General features: G+C 40.8%; 1 protein-coding gene across 1 annotated transcript; it reads left to right on the top strand.

Annotated features, from left to right (window-relative positions):
- Window positions 1–2,398: 2,398 nt before the first annotated feature.
- LOC106600521 (uncharacterized) lies at window positions 2,399–9,817 on the top strand. The gene is made up of 2 exons (XM_082969613.1): window positions 2,399–2,491; window positions 8,594–9,817. The coding sequence occupies exons 1-2, from the start codon at window positions 2,399–2,401 to the stop codon at window positions 9,815–9,817; spliced, it is 1,317 nt and encodes a 438-aa protein (XP_082825739.1).
- The last annotated feature ends 7,963 nt before the right edge of the window (window positions 9,818–17,780 follow it).

Genomic DNA, 17,780 nt, shown 5'->3' with positions numbered 1-17,780 from the left:
GAAGCAGTGGTTCGCACTTTCAGTTTTGCGCGAATGCTGCCATCAATCCACGGTTTCTGGTTTGGGAATGTTTGATAGACGCTGTGGGTACGACATCGCCGATGCACTTCTTAATGAACTCGCACACCGAATCAGCGTATTCGTCATTGTTGTTGTTTCGCAGCAATGCGGAACATATCCCCAGTCCACGTGAACGAAGCAGTCTTGAAGCGTGGAATCCGATTGGTTGGACCAGCGTTGAACAGACCTGAGGGCGGAAGCTTCCTGTTTTAGTTTCTGTCTATAGGCTGGAAGCAACAAAATGGAGTCGTGGTAAGCTTTTCCGAAGGGAGGGCGGGGGAGGGCCTTATATGCGTCGCGGAAGTTAGAATAACAGTGGTCTAGGGTTTTACCTGCCCTGGTAGCACAGTCGATATGCTGATAGAATTTGGGGAGCCTTGTTTTCAGATTAGCCTTGTTAACCCGTTGGGGATAGGGGTCAGTATTTGCACGGCCGGATAAAAAAACGTACCCGATTTAATCTGGTTACTACTCCTGCCCAGTAACTAGAATATGCATATAATTGTTTGATTTGGATAGAAAACACCCTAAGGTTTCTAAAACTGTTTGAATGGTGTCTGTGAGTATAACAGAACTCATTTGGCAGGCCAAAACCTGAGAAGATTCCAAACAGGAAGCGCTCTCTCTGACTATTTCTTGGCCTTCTTGATCATCTCTAACCAAAACAGGGGATCTCTGGCATAACGTGACATTTTATAACGCTCCCATAGGCTCTCAGAAGGCGCCAGAACGATGAATGGTGACTTTGCAGGCCATGGCTGAAAAACAGTAGCGCATTTGGATAGTGGTCGATCTGAGAACAATGAGACTGAGGCGCGTGCACGAGCCGACGCCATGTTTTTATTTTTTGGTCTTTGAACGAAAACAGGGTTTCCCGGTCGGAATATTATCGCTTTTTTACGAGAAAAATCGCATAAAAATTGATTTTAAACAGCGTTTGACATGCTTCGAAGTACGGTAATGGAATACTTTGATTTTTTTTGTCACGAAACTCATCGGGCGCGTCACCCTTCTTTACCCTTCGGATAGTGTCTTGAACGCACGAACAAAACGCCGCTATTTGGATATAACTATGGATTATTTGGAACGAAACCAACATTTGTTATTGAAGTAGAAGTCCTGGGAGTGCATTCTGACGAAGAACAGCAAAGGTAATCCAATTTTTCTAATAGTAAATCTGAGTTTGGTGAGGGCTAAACTTGGTGGGTGTCAAAATAGCTAGCCTGTGATGGCCGGGCTATCTACTCAGAATATTGCAGAATGTGCTTTCACCGAAAAGCTATTTTAAAATCGGACATAGCGATTGCATAAAGGAGTTCTGTATCTATAATTCTTAAAATAATTGTTATATTTTTTGTGAACGTTTATCGTGAGTAATTTAGTAAATTCACCAGAAGTGTTCGGTGGGAATGCTAGTCACATGCTAGTCACATGCTAATGTAAAAAGCTGGTTTTTGATATAAATATGAACTTGATTGAACAAAACATGCATGTATTGTATAACATAATGTCCTAGGAGTGTCATCTGATGAAGATCATCAAAGGTTAGTGCTGCATTTAGCTGTGGTTTTGGGTTTTGTGACATTATATGCTAGCTTGAAAAATGGGTGTCTGATTATTTCTGGCTGGGTACTCTGCTGACATAATCTAATGTTTTGCTTTCGTTGTAAAGCCTTTATGAAATCGGACAGTGTGGTTAGATTAACGAGAGTCTTGTCTTTAAAATGGTGTAGTCATATGTTTGAGAAATTGATGTAATAGCATTTCTAAGGTATTTGAATATCGCGCCACGGGATTCCACTGGCTGTTGAGTAGGAGCGTCCCACCTAGCCCATAGAGGTTAAAATCCCCGGCTACAATAATTGCAGCCTCAGGATATGTGGTTTACAGTTTACATAGAGTCCAATGAAGTTCTTTCAGGGTCGTCGATGTGTCGGCTTGGGGGGGGGATATACATGGCTGTGATTATGATCGAAGAGAATTCTCTTGGTAGATAATGCGGTCGGCATTTGATTGTGAGGAATTCTAAATCAGGTCAACAAAAGGATTTGAGTTCCTGTGTGTTGTTATGATCACACCCCGTCTCATTAATCATAAGGAATACACCCCCGCACTTCTTCTTACCAGAGAGATGCTTGTTTCTATCATCAGGATGCGTGGAGAAACCAGGTGGCTGTACCGACTCAGATAGCGTGTTTCGAGTGAGCCATGTTTCCGTGAAGCAGAGAACGTTACAGTCTCGGATGTCTCTCTGGAATGCTACCCTTGCTCGGATTTCGTCTACCTTGTTATCAAGAGACTGGACATTGGCGAGTAGTATGCTCGGGAGCAGTGAGCGATGTGCCCGTCCTCGGAGTCTGACCAGAAGACCGCTCCGTCTGCCTCTTCTTCTACAACGTCGTTGTTTTGGTTCGCCGGCTGGGATCCTAGAGTCAGACGACGTAGAGAGCAAGCTACCCCTTGTTTTCTCCGTGCCGTTTCCAAAAAGTGACTTAACATATATATTTGAGAAGGGTCTATATGCTGACCGCAGACTGGGGGGCACGGCATGTAGTGATTTTAATGTAGTGATGTTTTACTACACACCATGCCCCCCAATAGTGCCATGTGAGAGTTGGGTTAGCTACACCAAAGATTATGGATATACTGACAAGATGTCTCTCTGCCCTAACAAGGGGAATCTGTCCACAAAGCGGCACTGTGTGTTGTCTCGCTCCCGCCTATCCTTTCTTTGGATTGGTGGATTCATGTTATTATTGTAATCTATTGTTTATATTCTATGAGAGTTGTTATCGTCAACCGCCTGTATTCAATGGAGAGAGATGCTAAGCTACTAGCTTGAATATGCATAGCGATCTGGAGACAACTCCTATAGTGTTTTTATCAAAGTTGTCGGCATGTCACGTGTCCAAATAACAACTTAATCATTACGAAACTTCTGTTGGATCAAGTAAACCTCACGTAGCAAATAAGCCATTCATTTTGTTGTTGACCAAATTCAACACTCTCCACATTGGGTTGATAATTTATCCACTTGTATACAACCTACTGTAGCCTACTGACATGACCTAGAGAGATACAACCTACTGTAACCTACTGGCATGACCTAGAGAGTTACAACCTACTGTAGCCTCCTTGCATGACCTAGAGAGTTACAACCTACTGTAGCCTCCTGGCATGACCTAGAGAGATACAACCTACTGTAGCCTACTGGCATGACCTAGAGAGTTACAACCTACTGTAGCCTCCTGGCATGACCTAGAGAGTTACAACCTACTGTAGCCTCCTGGCATGACCTAGAGAGATACAACCTACTGTAGCCTACTGGCATGACCTACAGCGATACAACCACTGGTATGCAAGCATTTCTAACCTTTTTTTCTCACTTCTATGGGGTATTAAGATGACATTATGAGGTATTGTCTGAAGATTGATAATTTAAAAAAAATGTAAACCATTTTAGAATAAGGCTGTAATGAAACAAAATGTGTAAAAAGGGAAGGGGTCTGAATGCATGTATGTTGTATGTCCCAGATAAAAAAAATAGTATTTTCTTTCTACCAATTGATTGGTTGAAATGTTATGACGTGTATATATTTACAACGAAAGCAAAACATTAGATTATGTCAGCAGAGTACCAAGCCAGAAATAATCAGACACCCATTTTTCAAGCCAGCATATAATGTCACCAAAACCCAGAAGATAGCTAAATGCAGCACTCACCTTTGATGATCTTCATCAGATGACAACCCTAGGACATTATGTTATACAATACATGCATGTTTTGTTCAATCAAGTTCATATTTATATCAAAAACCAGCTTTTTACATTAGCATGTGACGTTCAGAACTAGCATACCCCCCGCAAACTTCCGGGGAATTCGCTAACATTTTACTAAATTACTCACGATAAACGTTCACAAAAAGCATAACAATTATTTTAAGAATTATAGATACAGACCTCCTCTATGCACTCGATATGTCCGATTTTAAAATAGCTTTTTGGTGAAAGCACATTTGGCAATATTCTAAGTACATAGCCCAGGCATCACGGGCTCGCTATTTAGACACCCGGCAAGTTTAGCACTCACCATAATCATATTTACTATTATAAAAGTTTGATTACCTTTTGTTGTCTTCGTCAGAATGCACACCCAGGACTGCTACTTCAATAACAAATGTTGGTTTGGTCCAAAATAATCCATCGTTATATCCGAATAGCGGCATTTTGTTCGTGCGTTCCAGACACTATCCGAAATAGTAAAGAAGTGTCGCGCGCATGGCGCAATTCGTGACAATAAAATTCTAAGTATTCCATTACCGTACTTCGAAGCATGTCAACCGCTGTTTAAAATCAATTTTTACGACATTTTTCTCGTAGAAAAGCGATAATATTCCGACAGGGAATCTCCTTTTCGGCAAACAGAGGAAAAAATCCCAAAGGCGGGGGCGGTCGGGGTCACGCGCATAAGCCAGTGTCCCTTGATCGGCCACTTGAGAAAGGCGATAATGTGTTTCAGCCTGGGGCTGGAATGACGACATTCTGTTTTTTCCCGGGCTCTGAGCGCCTATGGACGACGTGGGAAGTGTCACGTTAGAGCAGAGATCCTTAGTAAATGATAGAGATGGAAAAGAAGTTCAAGAAATGGTCAGACAGGCCACTTCCTGTAAAGGAATCTCTCAGGTTTTGACCTGCCATTTGAGTTCTGTTATACTCACAGACACCATTCAAACAGTTTTAGAAAATTTAGGGTGTTTTCTATCCATATGTAATAAGTATATGCATATTCTAGTTACTGGGTAGGAGTGGTAACCAGATTAAATCGGGTATGTTTTTTATCCAGCCGTGTCAATACTGCCCCCTATCCTAAACAGGTTAATAAAATCAACTGTATGTGCAGAACTTGAATTGAACTGATACTTCAAGCGTTTGATTAAATAATTAACACACACAAATGACTTGAGGAAGCCAGAGATCAATATAACCAGAAGAAAATAACCAATTCCCGACCTGCTGCTGGCCTTCGTAAATTCTGACATTATGCAGCTGAAGTTTCTGGTAAAATTGGCAAACTTTTTCAATTTCCATTTAGAGTGCCAATTTATCTTGCCATTTCTACTGATCTGCATGCCAGTTATGAACGAGTTACAACACCTGTTTGGCCCCGCCACTTCCTGGGTCGGTGAAGAGCGGTATTAAATTTAAGGAATAAATCTGAGTCTCACGCTCATCACCTGTGGAAGGCGGGGCTTCCAGCGAGGCGTATCTAGTTTCCCTCCTTCAGGGAACAGTAATTATAGTCATAATGTGTGGATTTAATAGTATGTTGTGCCTAGTTTCCCTCCTCCAGGGAACAGTAGTTATAGTCATAACGTTAACCTCTCTAGGGTCGGCGGGACGAAATCGTCCCACCTACTCAACAGCCAGTTGAATCCCGTGGCGCGTTATTCAAATACCTTAGAAATGCTATTACTTCAATTTCTCAAACATATGACTATTTTACACCATTTTAAAGACAAGACTCTCGTTAATCTAACCACACTGTCCGATTTCAAAAAGGCTTTACAACGAAAGCAAAACATTAGATTATGTCAGCAGAGTACCCAGCCAGAAATAATCAGACACCCATTTTTCAAGCTAGCATATAATGTCACATAAACCCAAACCACAGCTAAATGCAGCACTAACCTTTGATCTTCATCAGATGACAACCCTAGGACATTATGTTATACAATACATGCATGTTTTGTTCAATCAAGTTCATATTTATATCAAAAACCAGCTTTTTACATTTGCATGTGACGTTAAGAACTAGCATACCCCCCGCAAACTTCCGGTGAATTTACTAAATTACTCACGATAAACGTTCACAAAAAACATAATTATTTTAAGAATTATAGATACAGAACTCCTCTATGCACTCGCTATGTCCGATTTTAAAATAGCTTTTCGGTGAAAGCACATTTTGCAATATTCTCAGTAGATAGCCCGGCATCACAGGGCTAGCTATTTAGACACCCACCAAGTTTAGCACTCACCAAAATCATATTTACTATAAGAAAAATGTTATTACCTTTGCTGTCTTCGTCAGAATGCACTCCCAGGACTTCTACTTCAATAACAAATATTGGTTTGGTTCAAAATAATCCATAGTTATGTTCAAATATCCTCTGTTTTGTTCGTGCGTTCAAGACACTATCCGAATGGTAAAGAAGGGTGACGCGCACTACGCATTTCGTGACAAAAAAATTCTAAATATTCCAATACCGTACTTCGAAGCATGTCAACCGCTGTTTAAAATCAATTTTTATGCCATTTTTCTCGTAAAAAAGCGATAATATTCCGACCTGGAATCTGTGTTTAGGTTCAAAGACGAAAGAAAATAAAAACTTGGGGTCGACTCGTGCACGCGCCTCAGCCCATTGTCCTCTGATAGAGCACTTGCCAAAAGCGCTAATGTGTTTTAGCCTGGGGCGCGAATTACATCATTCAGCTTTTTCCCACCTTCTGAGAGCCTATGGGAGCCGTAGGAAGTGTCACGTTACAGCAAAGATCCTCAGTCTTCAATAAACAGAGTCAAGAAGCTCAAGGAATGGTCAGAGAGGGCACTTCCTGTACAGAATCTTCTCAGGTTTTTGCCTGCCATATGAGTTCTGTTACACTCACAGACACCATTCAAACAGTTTTAGAAACTTTAGGGTGTTTTCTATCCAAAGCCAATAATTATATGCATATTCTAGTTTCTGGGCAGTAGTAATAACCAGATTAAATCGGGTACGTTTTTTTATCCAGCTGTGTAAATACTGCCCCCTACCCCCAACAGGTTAAGCTTGTCATATGATGAACTTCAACTTAAATACTGGATCTTGCTGTGGGACAGTTTTTTTGTATTCTGAAATGCACTCGAACTACGTAACATTTAGTGTCTCCTTTTGTTATGCGGGGAAAACAGTTTTCATGGGCACAGAAATCCTAAATCATTTCAGAGTTTGCTAAATCCAATGGTTCTGAGTCACCTTAAGTTAATTGACAACACCCAAATAAATACTATCATTAACGCGGTTCTTCAATAATTACACATAATTCTTAATACTGTAGCAATTTAGTTACAGTCACATGTTCAACTATCATCAGCTGATCCAGGAAATCATTTTCTGAATGACAGTCACATGACAAACATCACGACATGCAACAAAAACCAAAGTGCTTCTTCATTCATTACTCTGGTAAAGACAGTTATGCCGTGCTCCACGTTGGATCCAACATCCCTAACAAATTGATGTTTATAAAGTGTTATTGTCTGGTTGATTTCCAGTAGGGTCTCGTTAGTCTGTTTGGACACAGAGATACTTAGCTCATAATGTGTAGAGAACTGTTCCTTGATGGATAGGCTATTGTACAACACACAGAGCTATTTTCCTTTATTCAGGACATTTAGAATGGCAACACATTACAGAGTAGCCTAGTGGGATTATTGACAAAATTATCTGGTGATCAGGTTATGAAATGTCATGACAAAGACATTTTAGTTTCCATGTTTCACCCAAAAAATGAAATTATATATAATCCTAGGTCTATGTTGTTGTTAGGTGAAGTTATGGGTCCTACAGTAGGTCTATGTTATGGTTTGGTGAAGTTATGGGCCAATTTGTTAAACACTTAGTGTACAAACCCTCATTGTCAGGCTGATGGAAAAGCTAGCCAAGGAGCATTTTACTGGTTGAAGTGTTTTTTAAAGTATAAAGCAGTTGATTTGCGTCAATAACACAAACATATTAACCAGGACATTCAAGCGAGCCTTACAATTATAATCCAAAAGTAGTGTGAAATGCACTCATATGCAACCTGGAAATGGAGGCTATTTTTGCTGTCAGCCTATGAGAACTCCCCTGAGTTTTCCCCCACGGTGGTGAATTAGTGAATAGACACAGAGCTTAATGTGAGTTTCCTTGAGTAGCACTCCTGATCTTGCGCTGTAATATTCAAAATACATTGTGAAAAACTAAACATTTTGCCCACCATTTTTGCTCCAGGCAGATATACTACATCCATAACTAGTGGTTTCCTCATTACCAGATATACTACATCCATAAATAGTGGTTTCCTCATTACCAGATATACTACATCCATAACTAGTGGTTTCCTCATTAGTAGGGAGGTGTTTCTGCAACCAAATTGTGTGTGCTTTGCCCTCGTGCCGCAATTTTAGCAAACACAGAAAGGGGCCCATATTGGAGACCAAAAGTCGTCTTGCACACTGCTTAGGATTTCAACAACTTTAATAACTTATTTCTAGTTACCGCTAATGTGAAAACAAGACAAAATATGATTGTTACTAACTTGACTGTCTTAATGGTCAAATAATTGTTGTACAACTTCATGGGTATGATCTGGGCATCACCTTTTACATCAAATAAACTGTGAATTTCTGCTGTTGTGGGCCTTTAACCATCTGTCTGACATTGTTGTTCACACAGGAGAGAGACGGGACTATCTTGGATCCTCTGGGGAGCCTCAACAACATCATGAAAAGGCAGAGAGTCTCTTCAGATCAGAACACCTCAAGAAACACCAGCAGAGACCCACAGGGAAGAAATCTTACTGCAAATCTTCATCGGAACTTAAAATACACCAGCGAGTACACACAGGAGAGAAAGCTCACCACTGTTTTGATTGTGGGAAGAGTTACTCAAGATCAGATGCACTTAAAGTACACCTGAGAATTCACACGGGAGAGAAACCTTTTGGCTGTGATCAATGTGGGAAGAGTTTCACTCAACCAAACAGCCTGATAGTACACCAGCGCACACACACAGGAGAGAAACCTTATGGCTGTGATCAATGTGGGAAGAAATTTACTGTGTCAAACTCCTTGATAGTGCACCAGAGAATACACACAGGAGAGAAATCTTATAGCTGTAGCCAATGTGGGAAAAGTTTTTCTCAACCAAACAGCCTGAAAGTACACCAGCTGACACACACAGGAAAGAAACCTTGTGGCTGTGATCAATGTGGTAAGAAATTTACTGTGTATAACTCCTTGATAGTGCACCAGAGAATACACACCGGAAAGAATCTTCAGCATTGTTCAGATTGTGGGAAAAGCTTTTCAACATCATGGTCATTGAAGGTGCACCATAGAACACACACAGGAGAGAAACCTTATGGCTGTGATCAATGTGGGAAGAAATTTACTATGTCAAACTCCTTGATCGTGCACCAGAGAATACACACAGGAGAGAAATCTTATAGCTGTAGTCAATGTGGGAAGAGTTTTACTCAACCAGACAGCCTGATAGTACACCAGTGGACACACACAGGAGAGAAATCTTATGGCTGTGATAAATGTGGGAGGAAGTTTACTGTGTCAAGCTCCTTGATAGTGCACCAGAGAATACACACAGGAGAGAAACCTTTTAGCTGTTATCAATGTGGGAAGAGTTGTACTACATCTAGCCATCTAATTGTACACCAGAGAACACACACAGGAGAGAAACCTTATAGCTGTGATCAATGTGGGAAGAGTTTTGGTACATCTGGCTGTCTGAAGACACACCATCGAACACACACAGGAGAGAAAACTTATAGCTGTAGTAAATGTGGGAAGAGTTTTACTCACTTCAGCAGCCTGATAGTACACCAGCGGACACACACAGGAGAGAAATCTTTTAGCTGTAATCAATGTGGGAAGAGTTTTAGTACATCTGGCTATCTGACTATACACCAGAGAACACAAACAGGTGGACAAACTTTGTAGCTATGATCAATGTGACAAGAGATTCTCCTATAAAAGACATCTGATCAAACATCAGGAAATACATACATGAAGGAATTGTTTCATGATATCAATGAAATATCCCACCTAGCAAAATGTAATTGAAAATATGTTGAAAATAAGACCAATATACATTCGGTTGAAAGTTGAGATGTTTTTCTGGTCGTATTTTTTTTAAATGACTTGAAAACAACTTAATTTCAACGTACTTGCAGCCTATACACATGGACACAGTATAATAAATTGGTCTATAATCAATTTTATTAACAATCCTACATCACTCCAGCATTTTTTTTACAACATCCAAGTGTTAATTGTCTTTATTCCACTACTGAAGAAGCAGGTCTCAAATCACCTCATATTTCAAACATTCAGCCTGACAAAATATACATGTTTTATTATTCCATGCCTCACCATTAAGTTAATTATTGCCAATACATATTAACAAAGGGGTGTACATTTGGTTTTGATATTTCATGTTTACAATTCATGTAACATTTAGTAATCAATGATTTATGCAACCAACTGACAATTTTTGGGTACAATTAAATTGACATTGTCGCCCTGCTTTTAGAAAATCAGAGTTCATTCTCAGATGTGCCAACCCAAATGTACTAGAGCATGACATTGGGGACTGGGCCCCGATCCAACAACATGCCTCTCGAGTGAACCCTGAAAAGAGAGAGAAACTCCGCGGTGAGGTGGAAAGTTACTATGGATATTGCAGGAGTTTCCTCTTGAAATCAGACATGTCTGTGGTAAGGACAACTTGGTTTCTGATTGTCTCAAAGGTGGGCAGTCAAAAAGTTTTGCGTTTAGCCAGTGAGTTGCCATGGATCACAATTTATTTAGACTGCACTTTCTTCCGTATTGGAGATGAGTTTTGTTTGAGCTCGTTCCAAGGGGACGAGAGTTCTAGAAGCTAGTGAGTTTTATGAAGATATAAAAAAATATTGTTTTTAATTGTTGACAGCCAGTAGACACCATGTTTATATTGGTGAAGGTGAAGCATTGTAGTTGATTATAATGTGAAATGGAAGTTATTTTCTGTTGGTGGTAAGCATTCTCTTAAGGTGTTACAGTCTTTGGTTTTTCCATTTATGTTTTGAGGTTTGGATTTTAGCACGTATTGCTCGTTAGCACGTCTAGCTCGTTAGCACGTAGGGCGCACTGATTGGTGTCACCTCTTTAGTCAGTATGTGTTACACCTGTGCTGGCTTGTCCATCTCGTTAGTGGGAAGGTGTTTCACCTGAGCTGGTCCAGGTTCTATTTAAGAGTGTCTGGCCCAGTGCTCCAGTTATCTTGATACATGTGGAGAGTCAACACCTTTAGTTGCTCCACCTTTTTGGTTTGTGTCCTGTCTTTAAGTTTGGTGTGGGTTTTTCTTTTGTTTGCCTCTTCTTGGGCAGATTTAGTGGGTCTCATGGTGGGTGTCTTTTAGGTCCCAGTTGTTGTTACTAGTCAACTTTCAGTGGACACTGAGAGCAAAATTGCAAGATTATGTTATAATACTTTTATTGCATCAAATGGTTGTTTTATGCAACAGAATAGAGGGTTCTTAGAACTATTATGTCTGTGTTCTACTGAGGATGGGCCTCTGGGAGAAAACACTGACAGGAGATTTACAATGACTTTTGGGTGATAAAACCTAAAGAGACCGCATTCCAGAGCATGAGTTAATGTTTCTGTTCTATATGGTACCAGGGAGAGATGAACCCAGGGCCAGACCCTGGTCTCTACACAGAGTACTGTTTTTACAGCAGATACTGTAGGCTGAGAATTATAAGTATCTTTCACACAAATCTTAACCTTGTGACCCGTTCTATACATCTGTTTGTCATGTAGGTTAAAAGGGGTTTATCTTGGCTGTAAAAGACCTTTGTACTTTTGTGTCTGGGCTCTCAACGTATCATCTGGGGGTGATTCGTCGACCAGCCATCATTATCGTAGAGCACTCAATTGATTCACTCTATAGTTGTGCGTTGTATTGACCTGCTCCCTTATGTGAATAAAGATTTATTTTAAGAATAACTCTGACTTGTGTGATAAGTTTGTCTCATTTGATATTAAAGAAACTAACAACATTTGGCGATGGGAATATGAATCTTGACTTGGTGACCGCTCCTGTCGACCTGGGTAAATTGAGCACGAGGGATCCCTCAATCTTGGGAGACGACACTTCGGGAACAACGCAGATGGCCCCACCTTTGATCTGAGTGGATACCACATCTTGAACGTAGTTTTAAGAGGCTCTGAGGCTGAGTCAGCTATCTGTGTGAACTGGATGAAAACTAGTATCTGTGTTTACTAGTTAAGACAATTTATGATATAGTATAAGATACTAAGGTGCACCTGTAATTGTTTTAAACCTGTACCCCATTTTAGAAGTATTGAAATATGTAAATGTATGAGTTGCATTATCATAGGAACTAACCATGAGATGGAAATATTCCTGCAAGTTAAAATATTGTTGAAAAACAACTAATTGATTAGGTATGTTTGGGAAAAGCATTGTGTGACTGTGATATGAGAGTTGTGTGACTGAGTCTTAATCTGATGTTTGGATAGTAACACGGAGATCTATAGTTCCTCCTAGAGATCTGTAGTTCCTCACAGAGATCTGTAGTTCCTCACAGAGATCTGTAGTTCCTCACAGAGATCTGTAGTTCCTCACAGAGATCTGTAGTTCCTCACAGAGATCTATAGTTCCTCTCAGAGATCTGTAGTTCCTCACAGAGATCTATAGTTCCTCTCAGAGATCTGTAGTTCCTCACAGAGATCTATAGTTCCTCACAGAGATCTGGACTGCCAAAATAGCAGGATAATGTCCTCACCCCTCGCCTCTCTACATATGCTAGTCCTTATTCTCTTTTTGTCTATATCCATTCCATGGACTTGATTAATTTCTGAGAAGATAATTTGCACACATTTGTATGCTAATAGATTTCAGTTTGTATTAACTGCTATGTAGGTTAAATGTACACTTCAAATGCAGCTGTCCTACAACATATCTGTACCTTCTTCTTGATCCCAATTGCATTGTCCATGTTCTGTCCTATAAGAATTTCAAAGGAAGAGAAAATGTGTCAAATAACAGTCTTACAAGCATTAAACATATATATATATATATATTGAAAGATAAATGGCATCAACATACAATTGAATGTAAAATAGAAGAACATATTGGAGAAAGCACTAGCCAATACAGTACTGCCATACAGTAACAGTACTGCCATACAGGCCTAATATGACGTTTCAAGATATCTTTGTAGACAAATTGTTCAATATTTTATCAGGCTGACTTGAAAGATTATACACAACATTTTGCTGCGTGGCAATACTGTGTTGGGATTCTGAAGGGCATTTATACAAAAGAGGTAGTCTAGACACTGTATTAATACCATTATGCATTTGAATCCCTACAGCTACCATCTAAGATATTAATTTGCCTCCACAAGGGGGCGTACATGTAACGATTCCAAAATGGGATAGTATTGTACATGTAACGTTTCCAAAATGGGATAGTATTGTACATGTAACGTTTCCAAAATAGGATAGTATTGTACATGTAACGTTTCCAAAATGAGATAGTATTGTCCATGTAACGTTTCCAAAATGGGATAGTATTGTATCAAATCAAATCAAATGTATTTATATAGCCCTTCTTACATCAGCTGATATCTCAAAGTGCTGTACAGAAACCCAGCCTAAAACCCCAAACAGCAAGCAATGCAGTTGTAGAAGCACGGTGGCTAGAAAAAACTCCCTAGAAAGGCCAAAACCTAGGAAGAAACCTAGAGAGGAACCAGGCTATGAGGGGTGGCCAGTCCTCTTCTGGCTGTGCCGGGTGGAGATTATAACAGCACATGGCCTAGATGTTCAAATGTTCATAAATGACCAGCATGGTCAAATAATAATAATCATAGTAGTTGTCGAGGGTGCAACAAGTCAGTAACACAAGAGTAAGTGTCAGTTGGCTTTTTCATAGCCGATCTTTGAGAGTATCTCTACCGCTCCTGCTGTCTCTAGAGAGTTGAAAACAGCAGGTCTGGGACAGGTAGCACGTCCGGTGAATAGGTCAGGGTTCCAGCAGGTCTGGGACAGCAGGTCTGGGACAGGTAGCACGTCCGGTGAACAGGTCAGGGTTCCATAGCTGCAGGCAGAACAGTTGGAACTGGAGCAGCCGCACGGCCAGGTGAACTGGGGACAGCAAGGAGTCATCAAGCCAGGTAGTCCTGAGGCATGGTCCTAGGGCTCAGGTCCTCCGAGAGAGAGAAAGAAAGAAAGAGAAAGAGAGAATTAGAGAGAGCATATTTAAATTCACACAGGACACCAGAAAAGACAAGAGAAATACTCCAGATGTGACAGACTGATCCTAGCCCCCCGACACATAAACTACTGCAGCATAAATACTGGAGGCTGAGACAGGAGGGGTCAGGAGACACTGTGGCCCCATCCGATGAAACCCCCGGACAGGGCCAAACAGGTAGGATATAACCCCATCCACTTTGCCAAAGCACAGCCTCCACACCACTGGAGGGATATCACCAACCACCAACATACCATCCCGGGACAAGGCCGAGTATAGCCCACAAAGATCTCCGCCACGGCACAGCCCAAGAGGGGGTGCCAACCCAGACAGGAAGACCACGTCAGTGACTCAACCCACTCAAGTGACGCACCCCTCCCAGAGACGGCATGGAAGAACACCAGTAAGCCAGTGACTCAGCCCCCGTAATAGAGGTAGAGGCAGAGAATCCCAGTGGATAGTATTGTACATGTAATGTTTCCAAAAATGGGATAGTATTGTACATGTAACGTTTCCAAAATGGGATAGTACTGTACATGTAACATTTCCAAAATGGGATAGTATTGTACATGTAACGTTTCCAAAATGGGATAGTATTGTACATGTAACGTTATGCCCCCTTGTGCGTTAATAGTATTGCATGCTGTAGCAGGCTATATAAAGAGGAAGACCTCCATTGACGATCAGTTCGTTGTAACATCTCGTCTGGACAGGTCACCGTCCTTAGTTAGTTAGTTAACGAAGCTAACGTTAGCTAGTTCATTATCACGAAAGTGAGAACTGCTCTAGATTGGAAACTTACATTAATGAGAGTGTAAAGCCATATTGGCTTTATGGAAACGATATACAATATATGGGAAAGAATATAGTTGAGGAAATAATCCAAACCTAGTTGTGCCTAGTTAGGACATAACGTTAGCTAGTTAGCTAACGGTACTGTACTATAGCTCATACAACGCCGACGGTCAAACCCGGCTTTCTAATGTTTACGTTAATTAACTATAGTAACGTTATGGAAGATATTCACAGAAAACCATCATTGTCTTCGTTATTCATCATTAGTATGTTATATTATATAAATTATTTCGATACATATTCAGAGCCAAACATAAACCCAACTTAACCTTTTTAACTGTTGTCGCATCCAATCTTGTCACCATCATTTTCAGTTGTAATTGCGAAGTTCCCGGAAGAAGTCCAGCAACAACGGAGGTTCCTCGATGAACCCACCTTCTAACAAGTTCTTTGAAGAACCTTTTGGGGCTGTTTTTCATTGACCAAGAACCCTACGGTTCTTAGGGGATCTGAGAACAACTCCAGTTGAACCCTTCATTTTTAGAGTGTAGTCGGCTCTATTTACTCTCAAATTCAAACATGATGATTAGCATCAACGATCAAGTCAGCTGCTCCAATACAGTATGAGGTGAGACGGTGAACTGACGTTGAACTGGTCAGTCAGCTGCTGCTGCTCCAATACAGTATGAGGTGAGACGGTGAACTGATGTTGAACTGGGCAGTCAGCTGCTGCTGCTCCAATACAGTATGAGGTGAGACGGTGAACTGATGTTGAACTGGGCAGTCAGCTGCTGCTGCTCCAATACAGTATGAGGTGAGACGGTGAACTGATGTTGAACTGGGCAGTCAGCTGCTACTGCTCCAATACAGTATGAGGTGAGACGGTGAACTGATGTTGAACTGGGCAGTCAGTCATTCATTCTGTACTATGAGTCTATCAAATAAAATAAAATGTTATCTTACTGTGAAATGCTTATTTACAAGCCCCTAACCAACAATGCAGTTTAAAAAAAGTACAAATAAGAATAAGAAATAAAAGGAACAAGTAATTAAAGAGCAGAAGTTAAATAACAATAGCTAGACTATATACAGGGGGTACCGGTACAGTGTCAATGTGCGGGGGCACTGGTTAGTCGAGGTAATTGAGGTAATATGTACATGTAGGTAGAGTTATTAAAGTGACTATGCATAGATGATAACAGAGAGCGGGGGGGGGGGGGGGGGGGCTTCCTCTGACACTGCCTGGTATAGAGGTCCTGGATGGCAGGAAGCTTGGCCCAAGTGATGTACTGGGCTGTACGCACTACCCTCTGTAGTGCCTTGCGGTCGGAGGCAGAGCAGTTGCCATACCAGGCAGGGATGCAACCAGTCAGGATGCTCTCGATGGTGAAGCTGTAGAACCTTTTGAGGATCTGAGGACCCATGCTAAATCTTTTCAGTCTCCTGAGGGGGAATAGGTTTTGTCATGCCCTCTTCACGACTGTCTTGGTGTGCTTGGACCATGAAAGTTTGTTGGTGATGTGGACACTAAGGACCTTGAAGCTCTCAACCTGCTCCACTACAGCCCCATCGATGAGAATGGGGGCGTGCTCGGTCTTCCTTTTCCTGAAGTCCACAATCATCTCCTTTGTCTTGATCACTTTGAGGGAGAGGTTGTTTTCCTGGCACGACACGGCCAGGTCTCTGACCTCCTCCCTATAGGCTGTCTCCTCGTTGTTGGTGATCAGGCTTACCACTGTTGTGGCATCGGCAAACTTAATGATGGTGTTGGAGTCGTGCCTGGCCGTGCAGTCATGAGTGGTGTGTCATAATGATAAAGTTAATTCAAAGGAATTAGTGAAACTGTAAAAAAAAATATATGACATTAAATATATTACTCTATTGTTATCATATAGAAACATCATGGAATATTGTACATCATATTAAATATATTACTCTATTGTTATCATATAGAAACATCATGGAATATTGTACATCATATTAAATATATTACTGTATTGTTATCATATAGAAACATCATGGAATATTGTACATTATATGAGCATCAACATACATTATTGTTTCATTCAATTTCACATAATGAGGATATTTAATATTTATTTAACATTTAATATTTTCAAGAAGTCATAACCCATCACCTGCTATGTAAAAGAGACAGAAGAATGCACAATGGTCAATGCTATCTGGGATCCTTGGGACATCCCTACCCTAAACCCTGACCTTAACTCCTACCTTAACCATTTTAAATGTCAACTTCAATGGGCTAGGGACGTCTCAAGGATGTATCTCTACCTGAAAATGTATGATCTAAGTGATTGATAGTTGGTATTCAGCAGTCATAAAGCCTTATTTACTTTAATGAACTACTAAAATAGTGTTTTTGTCAGACAGCATAGACAACAGCTCTACACTTTATTGACTGACTGATCCATTCATCCTTCCATCCGTCCTCAGCCTTCCTCTCCTCTGAAGACCCAGTGGGGGTGGAGCTCAGTCAGAGAGCTGTTGAGGGATTGGTTAGGAAGAACACTTCTACAGCCAGAGAGGTGAGAGGTCACACATGGTTTAGATGGTAAATATTTATGTCCCCTTAGCGGTTCATCACGTCAGCAAAAGGGAATATCTTCCATCATCTATGTTTATTTACATTAGTGCAAATTGTCCACTGATATTGGTGTAATTTCTCAACCGTTTTGGCTGTATAAAAGTTCATTTCCCCTCAGGCACACACATTTGTTCTTTGATATTATGAAGGTCATTTGTGAAGAATGTATACTGCTCAAAAAAATAAAGGGACCATCCGCCACCTCATCAGGAGCATGCCCAGGCGTTGTAGGGAG

The sequence above is a fragment of the Salmo salar genome, chromosome 02 (genome assembly GCF_965601325.2).
Source record: "Salmo salar chromosome 02, fSalSal1, whole genome shotgun sequence".
Lineage (NCBI taxonomy): Eukaryota > Metazoa > Chordata > Actinopteri > Salmoniformes > Salmonidae > Salmo > Salmo salar.
This window is presented reverse-complemented; position numbering and strand designations above follow the sequence as displayed.

Excerpts from the sequence above, each read along its gene's own strand:
- LOC106600521 (XM_082969613.1), top strand. The coding sequence starts at position 2,399 with ATGTGCCCGTCCTCGGAGTCTGACCAGAAGACCGCTCCGTCTGCCTCT. Across the intron at positions 2,492-8,593 it reads TCGCCGGCTGGGATCCTAGA|GCAGAGAGTCTCTTCAGATC; the intron begins GTCAGACGACGT and ends CATCATGAAAAG.